This window comes from Amia ocellicauda, chromosome 2, assembly GCF_036373705.1.
Source record: "Amia ocellicauda isolate fAmiCal2 chromosome 2, fAmiCal2.hap1, whole genome shotgun sequence".
NCBI classification, from domain to species: domain Eukaryota; kingdom Metazoa; phylum Chordata; class Actinopteri; order Amiiformes; family Amiidae; genus Amia; species Amia ocellicauda.
Genome location: NC_089851.1, coordinates 22,921,244 through 22,934,333, shown reverse-complemented (window position 1 = coordinate 22,934,333; position 13,090 = coordinate 22,921,244). Strand labels below are relative to the sequence as shown.

Genomic DNA, 13,090 nt, shown 5'->3' with positions numbered 1-13,090 from the left:
TAAACCAAGAATAATTTAAAGTCACTCCCTGCATTCTCTCTCACCATTTTGGAAATAGATTACTGAAGTATTTCTTTAAGATAAATGATCTTACATCATTTGTTTAGAATTATGTACAAGTCTCATATGTTTAGTTTTTTAATTTCCTACACTTATTTAGCATTATTTATGTCTTGCTGGCTTCCATTTGAACACATTTGCATTTATAACGTGTATTCCTATGGAGAAATGGGTTTAGTTTGACAGGGTTTCAACTAGCACAGTCATTTTCAGGAATGCATCTACAGTACCTCCCTGTATTTTAAGAACTGGCTGTGCATTACAGTTTGCTTGATAGTTACAATATTCTATTCTAAGCCTTATTTATAATATAGTATTCTAATTTAAAATAATTTAGTTAAAAGTTGATGTGCAACATTAATATTCTTCACAACATTTCTTCAGAATAACAACTAAAAAATAAAGTCATTATATTGGTATATAATAAGCAAAAATAAGCATATTCAACCAATTAAAATGATGCTATATGAGCTACCAAGAGAAATGTAGAATTTGCAGTAAAAGGAAAAGCATATAGTAATTTTAAAATCTGGATGTTTGGAAATAATGCCCACGCAATCATGCACATCCAAATCGATTTCAGATTATTTCTGATTTTATTTTCTGTGCAGAACTTTCATAATGTCAGCTAAATTACATTCATCTAATATTACAGCTTTAACTTAAATATAAATGATTGTTATTACCTTGGAGTTCTGTAGGAGGAAACTATTTTATTATAATGTAGTTACTATGGAAATAATTTTTCAATGTAGAAGAGTAATACAACTTTCATGGAATAGTCCATTTGGATTAAAAGACAAGTTTTGAAGGCAAAGGGTGGTCACACCAAATATTGATCTGATTTAGATTTTTCTTCTGTTCACTCACTTTGCATTTAGTTAATTGATAAATATAATCTATTAACATGACTATTTTTGAAAGCATTCTTACTTTACAGTATTTTTTCACACCTGCCTAAAACTTGTGCACAGTACTATAAGTCGCATCACATTGCCTTTATCATATGATACATTTAGGGTCAGAAACCAAAATTCAATGTAACATCTATTTAACCTAGTAAATTGTGCCCAATGTGTCATCTATACATTTCTGTGTTGCCCAAGTACGTGTCCAATTTCCACCTATATATGCCATAACCTTCATGAGTTTGGGTTTTTGTATTTGCTCTTTGCACTTGTCTATTTTACCATGTCTGTATTAAATAAAGGTGCTGGTGAAAGATGATATAGTCAAACTACCACATATGTCCCATATTATTTGATGGACTCGACCAATGCAATGTTCATACATTTTTGGAGATTAAACCCTCCTTCACATGCCTAAAATGTGTTTTATTTAATAATGACTCAAAGCCTGCATTAAACAAGACAGGATGCACGGCATGTTCCCCCGATCACTTCAGGAATGCATTTCTAGGATATACACTACATGGCATAGCACTTAAGGGGTTAAATTACCAATGAGACTCTTCAGGCCACAATGCCCACAGTTTGCTTTGAGATGGCCAATCCAATCTCATTCCAGTCCTCCATTAACTTGTTTGTAGTTCTGTCTTTGAAGAAAGCTTGTGTTTCCTAAGGCTTTTATTTCCAATTAGCGATAGATATTCAAGTTGAAATAAACTGGGGAGGCCAGCTGAGAAGGGCAACCTGATTCAGGCATGGAATTAAGAATCATATTCAGAGATGGTTTCAAAACATTTCCTGCCATGTTTGTGGATGCTTTAGGACCAGAATGTGCCCAACACTCACACAAGGACAGGTTGTCCGTCCCCACCGATTACGTACAGCCTCATATAATAAGTCCCCTGTCAACAAGGATAAAACGCTATCCCAGCTCTGCATCACCAGAACACCTACAGCCTTCATCAAGAAGTGAGGATTAGGTAGGATTAATGTGTCATATACAGGCCTAATAATTGCTTTATTCTTACTCAAGCACCTTTCTGCAGCATACACTGATCCAGCTCTTATACTCTTTTGGCCAGGTTGGCATGTTGTATTTAGCTGGGCTTTGTGTTAAATAGAGCAGCAAACTGACACATTGTGTTAGCTGGTATTTGCTTGTAGGAGTATATATTTTCATAATATTTTTACGTTCTCACTTAGTCACCAAATATTTGAAATAATAAATTACAAGTTGAGGTATTTTATTATTTTCCCTAATCCTAGGCTGTTTTAGTCAATTGGGAGATTATGTATCTAACCTACCTTTGACACTTAAGAGCTGTTTGGGTTGTTAAAATCTACTCACATGTGAGCTCTGAATATATTTTTCTACAGGATCTTATTTATAGAAGTTTTTAAAACCCGTCTCTCATGGATTGATGTGAGTCTTTTTTTAACCACTATGTAATTTACTTATATAAGATTTGGTCTCTTTAATACTGTTGACGTCAGTCTGGAGTATTTAATCTGTTTGCAGTTTTAACCTGAGAAAACCCCAGCTTTTTCTGATTGAAACCTCTTGTGGCCTTTATCCAAATGCCAAGCCTTATAATGAACTTTTGGTTAGCAATTATAAGGATCCAATTCACACACAGTCCTTTACATATGAGAAATACATATAAGAGAATATTTTAGTGAACATTTAAAGCTATTTCTCTTTGAAGAGTAAAATTTTCTTACAAAAGTTATATGTATAATTATATGAGACAAGACTAATAAACCTTTTTGTCATTAATAGGAACCAGTTAGACTGAGTTAGGTGAATGTTGGGTGCTTGCAAATGAGAGAGAACTAGAAATGTGTCCATTATGTGCATTATAGTGATTTCTTACAGTGACCTGCCATCCTATTCAAAAGAAGTGTGACCCCCAAGATACAAAATGGCTAATGGTTAATTTTCAATACAGTTTGTTTTTATGTAAACCTGCCTTCATGCTACACTAATATGTGCAACAATATGGTACACTCAAGCAGTGAAAATATGATGCCAAGATGTTTTCAAGTTAAATACTTGACAAACTAATTTAAGGCATATGGTTCTTCTAGTGAAAATATAAATATTATCAATATGAAAGACCATTGAGTTCATTTATTTAATCATGTATGCATTTGTATTATTTATTATACTAAAATCAGCATAGTTTGTTAGTTTATATTATTTGTTAGCACTGATCAAGTTTTATTGCATATTTATTATCTGCAAAACTTTTACAGTATTAACAGTAATAAACATATTTATTACATGTTTTTGAATAGTATCTACTAACTGTTAAAACATAAGAACTAAGAGCTGAAAGTAAAATACATATTTGTAAATGTATGTATTACCAAGTTGTTAAGAAATAAAGCTGTAATCAAATAACATTTAACGGATTATTTGTAACCTAATAACTAAAAACAAAATAAATACTTACATAGCCCTTGGAATGAAGCCAAACTAATGGATCATAGTCATTTCTAATCATCACATTTCTGCAGATATGGAAACGGGTGTTTTTCTTGTCAACTGTTTGAATTAATTAGAGTATAACTGGGTGGGTTATGCTGCAGGTAATGAATCATACAATGAGAGTAAAATATCCTAGTCTAAGGTTTTCCCTGTTAAGTTAATAGGATCATTTCTGATTTACAACAATACAAACTGACAGCCCTTTCTTATTGGTCTCTGCTGGTAATGATTTTTATTGTGCCTCATTAATTTCTCATAGCCTGGTGAAATGTACCTACATTGCGATGCATACCAATACAAGGTTACAGAAAGTCCTATCTGCATAACCTCAAACCTACAGAGGTGTGAATTCAACATGAATAATATTAATTAGCTGAGAGATGCATAATGCAGGATATGATCTTCAGTTCAGACAGATTCATAATGTTAAATATTAGTGACCTGTGTGGAAGAGACCTTCATTTTTTTCTTGATTTAAATATTTTAAAAGCTAATTTAGGCACATGACAGCAGTACTGCAAAGTCAGATCATTGTGAACAGTGCTAACAGAAAGTAGGGGCTATGTGATTTCCTAACATAACTTCAAAATGACACAGGAATGGGATGTACGTGTGGGTTGAAAAGACATGCACTAAGGATTGTATTTTTCATATAATATCTGCTTTAAATGTTAGGGGAAAAACATGAATGTTCAAACAGTGAAATACTTGAATTTTCACATGAGGTATTCAAACAATGGGTTCAGGACAAGCAGTCAGTCATTTATTTTGTGGTCGATAGTGGTCAGCTAATATTCTCTAGACCAGAAGGATTGAAAGTGTGCAACTGCAAAACTGTCACATAGTTGGTCATCAGTCAACCCAATTCCAACTAACTGGAAATGGCACTGATTTATCCTGTAATAACTTGCAGTCAAGATTGACCTCTGCAGACTTTGTGGCAGATCACAGTATGCAACACCCAGACAGTTTCACACTGAATGCAGTCCTACCCACACTAGGGTTGCCACAGACATCAAATACTACAATATAAACAATGCTGAATTCCCACATTACCACGGATTTAAATGCCGTAGTTTTCCCTTTATATCATGTGATTTAATTTAAAATATCATGAAAATGCAATTGTTTTGCTTTGAAAATGTACTTTGTGACATTTGCAGAGGGGAGCCATGGATGCAGAACAAGCATGTGCAGAACTTTCTAATACTGAAACTGCAGGGGACTGCAGCATTCATAAAGTTTTGGTCCTCCAAATTCTCATCCTCCAATTCACTATGATACTTCTACATAAGCTTAGGTGCAAACAAGGGTCTTCAGAATTCATACAATAAGTTGTATCTGTGTGCAATAAAAGTGGTTTGTATGAATTCATACTAAGGTTCCATAGTTGGTTAGTGCATTAAAAGAAAAGATACTACCATGAAGACCAAGGAGCTTTCATAACAGTCAATCATTAAGAAGTATAAGGTATATGGCACCACTCAGAACCTGCTCAGAGCAAGCCATCCTCCCAAACTGAGCAGCTGGGTAAGAAAGGCATTTGTCAGAAAAGCCACAAAGAGGCCAATGATGACTAAGGGGAAAGACCTACAATGTTCCATGGCTGAGATTGGAGAAACTGTCCATGTGCCAACAATAACTCAGGTTCTCCACAAATCTGGACCATGTTAAACAGTAGCAAGTAGCAGAAACCCACTTGGAATTTGCAAAGAGGCATGTGGGAAACTCTGAAAAGATGTGGTCCAATTAAATAAAAACAGCAAATCACCCAGGCAACACCATGCTGTAAAGCATAGTGGTGGCAGCATCATGATATGGGGATGCTTTCCATCAGCATGAACTGGGAAGCTTGTCAGGGTAGAGGGTGAAATTGATAGAGGTAAATACAGGCAAATCCTTGAGGAAAACCTGCTTTGCTCTGCATGGAATGAGATTCACCTTTCATCAGGATAATGATCCCAAGCACACAGCCAAAGCGACACTGGAATGACTTAATACAAGAAAGTGAAAGTCCTTCAATGGCCCAGTCAAAGCCCAGACTTCAATTTGATTGTGAATCTGTGGCAAGACTTTAAAATTGCTGCTCACCAATGATTCCCATCCAATGTAACAGAGCTTGATCAATTTTTCCAAGAAGGATGGGCAAATATTGCACAATCCAGATCTGGATTGCAAACCTGGTACTGACTCCAAAAAGACTTACAGCTGTAATTGCTGCCAAAGGTAATTCTACCAAGTATTGACTCAGGGTGGTGAATACTTATCTATCCAAGACATTTCATTAAAAAAATAATAATAATAATTTCACAATCAAAATGATCTTGCCTCATCAAAGTATTGAGTAGGTTGCCTAAATCAAAGTGGGAAAAATATTGATTTAACCCTAAGCCACACAAAGTCAATTGTTCCCACTCCCACAGGTATGGTTGTAGGACTTCCAAGAGCTTAGTCTTGGAAGTCTTGGACTCTATTGACTACATGCAAAGGAAGACTATCTGTGCCTTGAACATGATACATAGATAGGTAGATAGATTTTACTTTATTAATCCCCAAAGCAAATTCATGTGTCAGTATCAGCATCCTTAATATGGAAAAGATCCTTAAAGAGGGTGAATTGGGTAAATGTAGGTGGCTGGCGACAGCACATGCTTTTGATCTCAGAGATAACTTCCTTTAGTGTTGGTATCTGACACTATGAGGTTTACCATAAGTGCAAACTGTCTCTTCATTTTTTTTTTATTAAGTTGTGAACAGCAACTCTTGAACATGACCCATTGTGGATGCTATGTACTCTATGGTTTTCACTGGGAACTGCCTCAGCATTGCTCCCTTTACTGTAAAACACTCGACCAGTTCACCTCTCTGCACAGCTTAATGTCGCTTAAATGCTTTGTGAGTGATTGGATTACATAGTCATTTAGTTCTGTAGTTAATAAATAAGCAGCAGCAAGCACAGCACCCCATAATGAAAACCATGAATAACTAATGGATTTGCATCTTCATGGTTCCTTCAACAACTTTATATTACTTCATCTTCCTATGCCCTACCATTTTTTGAGATTGATTGTATTAAACTTACGTTATATATATATATATATATATATATATATATATATATATATATATATATATATATATATATACACTCACCTAAAGGATTATTAGGAACACCATACTAATACTGTGTTTGACCCCCTTTCGCCTTCAGAACTGCCTTAATTGTACGTGGCATTGATTCAACAAGGTGCTGAAAGCATTCTTTAGAAATGTTGGCCCATATTGATAGGATAGCATCTTGCAGTTGATGGAGATTTGTGGGATGCACATCCAGGGCACGAAGCTCCCGTTCCACCACATCCCAAAGATGCTCTATTGGGTTGAGATCTGGTGACTGTGGGGGCCAGTTTAGTACAGTGAACTCATTGTCATGTTCAAGAAACCAATTTGAAATGATTCGACCTTTGTGACATGGTGCATTATCCTGCTGGAAGTAGCCATCAGAGGATGGGTACATGGTGGTCATAAAGGGATGGACATGGTCAGAAACAATGCTCAGGTAGGCCGTGGCATTTAAACAATGCCCAATTGGCACTAAGGGGCCTAAAGTGTGCCAAGAAAACATCCCCCACACCATTACACCACCACCACCAGCCTGCACAGTGGTAACAAGGCATGATGGATCCATGTTCTCATTCTGTTTACGCCAAATTCTGACTCTACCATCTGAATGTCTCAACAGAAATCGAGACTCATCAGACCAGGCAACATTTTTCCAGTCTTCAACTGTCCAATTTTGGTGAGCTTGTGCAAATTGTAGCCTCTTTTTCCTATTTGTAGTGGAGATGAGTGGTACCCGGTGGGGTCTTCTGCTGTTGTAGCCCATCCGCCTCAAGGTTGTACGTGTTGTGGCTTCACAAATGCTTTGCTGCATACCTCGGTTGTAACGAGTGGTTATTTCAGTCAAAGTTGCTCTTCTATCAGCTTGAATCAGTCGGCCCATTCTCCTCTGACCTCTAGCATCAACAAGGCATTTTCGCCCACAGGACTGCCGCATACTGGATGTTTTTCCCTTTTCACACCATTCTTTGTAAACCCTAGAAATGGTTGTGCGTGAAAATCCCAGTAAGTGAGCAGATTGTGAAATACTCAGACCGGCCCGTCTGGCACCAACAACCATGCCACGCTCAAAATTGCTTAAATCACCTTTCTTTCCCATTCAGCCATTCAGTTTGGAGTTCAGGAGATTGTCTTGACCAGGACCACACCCCTAAATGCATTGAAGCAATTGCCATGTGATTGGTTGGTTAGATAATTGCATTAATGAGAAATTGAACAGGTGTTCCTAATAATCCTTTAGGTGAGTGTATATATATATATATATAATTATTGCATTGAAAAAAATACATTCTATATTATTAAACAATCATGAATTAATGTTCTTATGAACATGTTTATGGATTATTTGATAAATGTGGCCATAGCTGCTATTGAGGCTCTTGGTGGTGAATTTACAAAATACAATACCTTTTCCTTTAGAGAAGTAATATGCATAAGATATTGTATAGTTAGGAAATGAAAATGGTTTACAATAAGCTATTGTACCAAAAAGAGTAAAAACACTTTGAAGCATGACTACTTTGAAAACTTAATTAGTAATTTATTTATTTTTGTATCATCCATAATTCCATATTTGTCAAAGTCCTTGACTGACCGATGTGCGACTCATTGTGATAGGTTGTGTTTGACTTGCCTATGTTATTGGTTGAAAAAAAAAAAGGCTTAACGGATATCTTAATGAGCTATAAAAGTGCTTTTTTGCACATTGTATAATTCGGCATTGAAAAATAATTGCTTGGTCAAAAGATGTGCACTGTTTTTGTTCTTGCAGTTTATACTTTTTTTCCTGGCTTATGAAGTCTTAGATTGCACCTTTGGCTCCATAATTCCCAGTGAACCTTTTAGTTACATCACTAATATTGCATGCTTTATTGTGTTGAGAAAATATTTATTTGCTATGTAAATTGAAAGGCACAGGAAGACATTTGCATTATAGCTGTGTCATGAGAAAACATGATCAGACAGTAAACTCCATTCAGTGACAATGTCATTGTAAGGGAACAAGTTACTTGCTTTAGCTGTTATAAATTGCAAATGGATTGAAAGTTGTTCATATGTGACCTGAGATAATTTAAGCTATGGGGGCTTGAAGCTTTTATGTCCTGATCAATAGTCATTTTGCTGCCAGGTAATGGTATCTCTGTCCAGATATTAAAGTATTACCTAGAAAGGCTAAGCATTCATATAGATTATAATACAATTAATCACAGGAGTGTCTTGTTGTATTTTTGTCCATTTAGTGCTTGCACATTTGGACAAAATGCTTGAGAAAAGACGGCAAAGTATGAAATTCATTCCTTGTGTGAAGGGGGAGCAGGGGTCCCCTGGAGACAGGTGAGAAACCCCAGAATAACCCCTTCATGAAACCAGATTTCGAATTTCCTTGTGACTACACCACCCTCGTGATTTAATGGTGATTTTTGATTTCCCTCATGCAGGTTCGGACAACTAGACTCCCAGATGACCAGCATGAACAACTGACATCAGGTACAAAACAATAACAATACTTTTATTCTCCTAAAAACAGTTTAACGGATTCATAAGCCACATGTAGTGGATAAAAATATATTTTCAGAACAGCAGAATATGAAAGAGATTAATTTTGAAAATATCATAAACCACTAGATTAGGCTGTCAAACTTTCAATTTAGATAGCATCTAAAGCTAGTTACAGTTTGCACTAGAAAAAAAAAACTAGTTACAGTTACTGATAAATTCTGTTGACTATTTGAACTGCAGTTTGCAGCCTTTAAATATGCACTTTATAGAAACAATATACATTTCACACAATAATTAATGTCATTAATTGTCCCTCACTGCTTAATACCTTGGGTAAAAAGTAGTCTGCTGTACCACTTCCAGCAATTGGAACTTTATGCATCTCAGCTGTTTTGCTTTTGTTCAGTTTCATCAGATACTTTGACTGTTTTGAAGGTGACTTGAAATAACTGCCTTAAGAAATACATAAAACATTCCATTTTGGCAGGTATGAACTTAAGATAGAAATCAGAGTTCCTGTTGAGTATTCTGGGCTCTTCAAATTGTTGTTTATACAAAAATACGTGTTTGATTTTGTATGAAGAGTCTCGTGATGATTTGGAAAAACATTCACAGATAATTGTCCTGTCATGTTATATGGCAGAGGTGGACAAAACTGGTGCTTGAGCTCTATATTGCCTTATCTTTTGTATTCCACCAGAGCTGTCAGTTATTTAAATAAACCATGTATTTGTTTATTTGTTTGAGAATTTTAAAGGGACCTACAAATCCTGCAAATCCTGGAATGTAGTTATGGAGTTTGCTGTTCGCTTTATATTTCCCCAAATATTTATACGGAGCATCTGAGAAGAGCTTGACAATTTGTCATTTTGTACGAGTCTAATACAACATTGGGGGGGAGGGGGGTGTTACTGGGAAAAAGGTTTTCATAGGTAAAGATCAAATAAAAAATATAAATAAAATAAACTGCAGAGATTCTGCAATCTGATTTGATTCATTCATCATTTGTTGCAGAGACAAGCAAAGCCTTGTGTTTTAATAAGATAATGTAGGACCTAATCAGTTAGTAACCACAGATTAGCTATAGTGGCTGAGTATTGATTGACTGTATTGATAAAACAGATTACCAATTGATTATTTTTTGACCCAGTTAGCTGATTGCCAACAACTTCCACATAGTTGCATGGATATTGTTCCACAACATCTACGTAGAACAGGCCAAAAAGTCGATAGGATTTATTAAGATATCCTGCTCTCAAATTAAACTGCATTTAAAATGTTCTTTCATAATTCCTACTCTGGATCTGTTTTTTTTCTTCTAGATTATTTTTGTATGGTATTACTTTTTGTGCCTTATTGTAGCAAACTAGTCTTTTAAAAATAATTCACTATATAACACACACAATGGGCTATACTTTGAGCAATGAAACATTTGGCAAATGCAGAAAAATTGTTACTTTCTCTGTATTAAAAAAAAATCATAACATGAGTAGATCTGCACTTTCAAGCAGAACCCTAAGATTACCTTTGTTGGTAGATAATAAATTCCATGTTAGTTACTACAGATTGTTCTGCATCAATGTTTGCTGTATCCAAAACCATTCAAATGTTATATTATGCAAATTATTCTAATTACCTAATTAGCCCTTATAATGAAAAAGATATAAGACAGTATTCTGAAACTTCAGATCTTATAGTTATACACAAATATTTATTAAATTCTTAGTCTAGCACAACCTATACACATCATTAATTGTAATTGTGAATGATTAAATGAAGGCCCACTTGGATCGCTTCAGAATTAATGCTTTATTTATAGTGGCATAGACATCAAGTCATAAGTTTAATTCCTGTAATATTTATGTACAAAAATATTCTGTCAACAATCTGCACCGTCTAAAAGAACATACAAATACAAAATATTCTTAAACACCACCCAAGTATTTCAAATGGCTATTCTCTGGGATATGAACTACATAAAAAACATACAAAAAACATACTTCTTCACTCCATGCTGTGGAGAGGAAAATTACTGTAGGGACAAATAGCTGTGAGGTGAAAAAAAAAAAGAAAGCTATGTTTACTGTAGTAATTGAAACATCAAAACAAGAACCACTGTCTAATGGGTAAATCTGCACTATGCCTGTCTATTTATTTACAGTATGCTGCCTATTTGGTGAAATCTTGGGTTTCAACTTAATTCAAGAAATTGACATTATGCTAATATGCTAAAATAAATACAAAAAATAGATTCCACATGGTGACCCAATCAGATCTCCCTTGCAGACAGCATATCAGAAGAATGATTCAGTTATGATATGGTACAGAATTTGTGATTCATAGGTAGGTCAAAGTTTTGATTTGGTTTAACCCACAGTAGTATTCAAGAAGCCTTAGTGTTGTTACAGTCTCACCGACCTATGCGACACAGACCAAATTTAGTACCACAAAGGTTGTACAAATTCTAAAGAAGCTCTAGGAATATTAGCAAATGTGTGGATTTTACACACACGCATGAACACTTTATTATAATAGTATCATTGTCTTTTACAAAAATTGCCCATTCAAGTATAAATACCCACATATATCTAAGTAATATTTGTAAGGGGGGAAAAAAGCAGTGATTCACACGATAGTTCTTCATCACAGAGATAATGTGACTGTGTGAACCAAAGGGAATTATCTCATTAAGAATGCGCCATGTCCCACAGGAAATACCACCTTCTGCCTTTTTAATGTTATCTGAAGGATTGAACACCTTCTGAAGATGAATGGTGGCAGGTAATGCAATAGCACTTAAGGGCACCTTACAATAAATCACTTAGGATTCCTGTTTTACACCCATATTGGAGCAGAATATTTTGGCATACAGTATAACCACTGGGGCAATACATCAGACATTCAACCTCATAAATATACATAAATCATTGTGACGTCATGACCATTTGCAATATGTACCCATTAAGGAAAGGAGCACATCAAGTTGTTTATTTGGTTTAGTAGCTAACATTTAAATATGTTATGTAACTATTCAATATAATTTAAAATGTATTTTTTATCTCTTAAGGGGTCTTAACATATTTACCAGGTAATACATTTTGTTTTGTATACAATGATTTTTCACAACATTAGGAGAAAGATAGTAGACAATTCTTGAGCATTCACGCCTCCAACATAGACACTATAGACACTAATAATCTTCTATATTGCCTTGTCAAAATATTTAGGATGAAAACTTTGATCCGAATCTCATGCATGCTGCCACATTGATCATATTGTTAAAAACAAATTGAGAACAATACTGTAAATGTAAATGGTTGTTTCTCTATACAAATAAAAACCTGCAATTGCATTGTAAGATATGCTAATACGTGTGCATGGACTATATTACAGTATAAATAAAATATTTTATATTTCATGGGTTATAATGTTCTAAGGAACCAATGTAACTTATGTACCAATAAACAGTTTTGCAAGGAAGTGTATTGCCTATGACAATGCAAATACGTAAGAGTGGGTGATAAAGACAGTGGTTAAGATGTTTGTGTGTGTGAGAGAGAGAGTGTGTGCAATAGTCTGGGTGAGATTGTGCAGGGAATTCAAACAAGCTTGTTTTTTCATGTTTTTATGAGAACCTAATTACTTAGATGACTTTTTTGGTTGTTGTTTTTTTTTGCCTTAGTAGAACTTTCAGGTTCAGTGCAGTGAGTATATACTAATGAAATATATTTGCTTATGAAGCAGTTATTTTTTCCTGTCGTTATTAAATTATCAACAAGAAATTGCACTCTCCACTAATGTAAGTGCAGCAAAGACCAATACAAACAATATTTCAAGGCAATGATGAATGTTATGGTTTAAAAGGGGACATTCACTTGACATTATATCTTCTTATTGAATAATTGTATATCAATGCAGCTCTATTTCAGCACTCAGTTGATATATCAGTCCAAACTTTCAGGGCATTGTTAAAATAACCAAGAAACATAGACATACTTATGGAAAATTACAC

The 13,090-nt window shown here is 34.9% G+C and overlaps 1 protein-coding gene across 1 annotated transcript in view; it reads left to right on the top strand.

Moving 5' to 3' along the window:
* Window positions 1-13,090, top strand: part of LOC136712928 (transcription initiation factor TFIID subunit 4-like) — a 53,780-nt gene that overhangs the window by 19,486 nt on the left and 21,204 nt on the right. Inside the window, exon 3 of the mRNA XM_066689758.1 lies at window positions 9,018-9,066. Coding sequence (XP_066545855.1) covers window positions 9,018-9,066 — 49 coding nt within the window. The remainder of the gene's footprint in view (window positions 1-9,017; window positions 9,067-13,090) is intronic.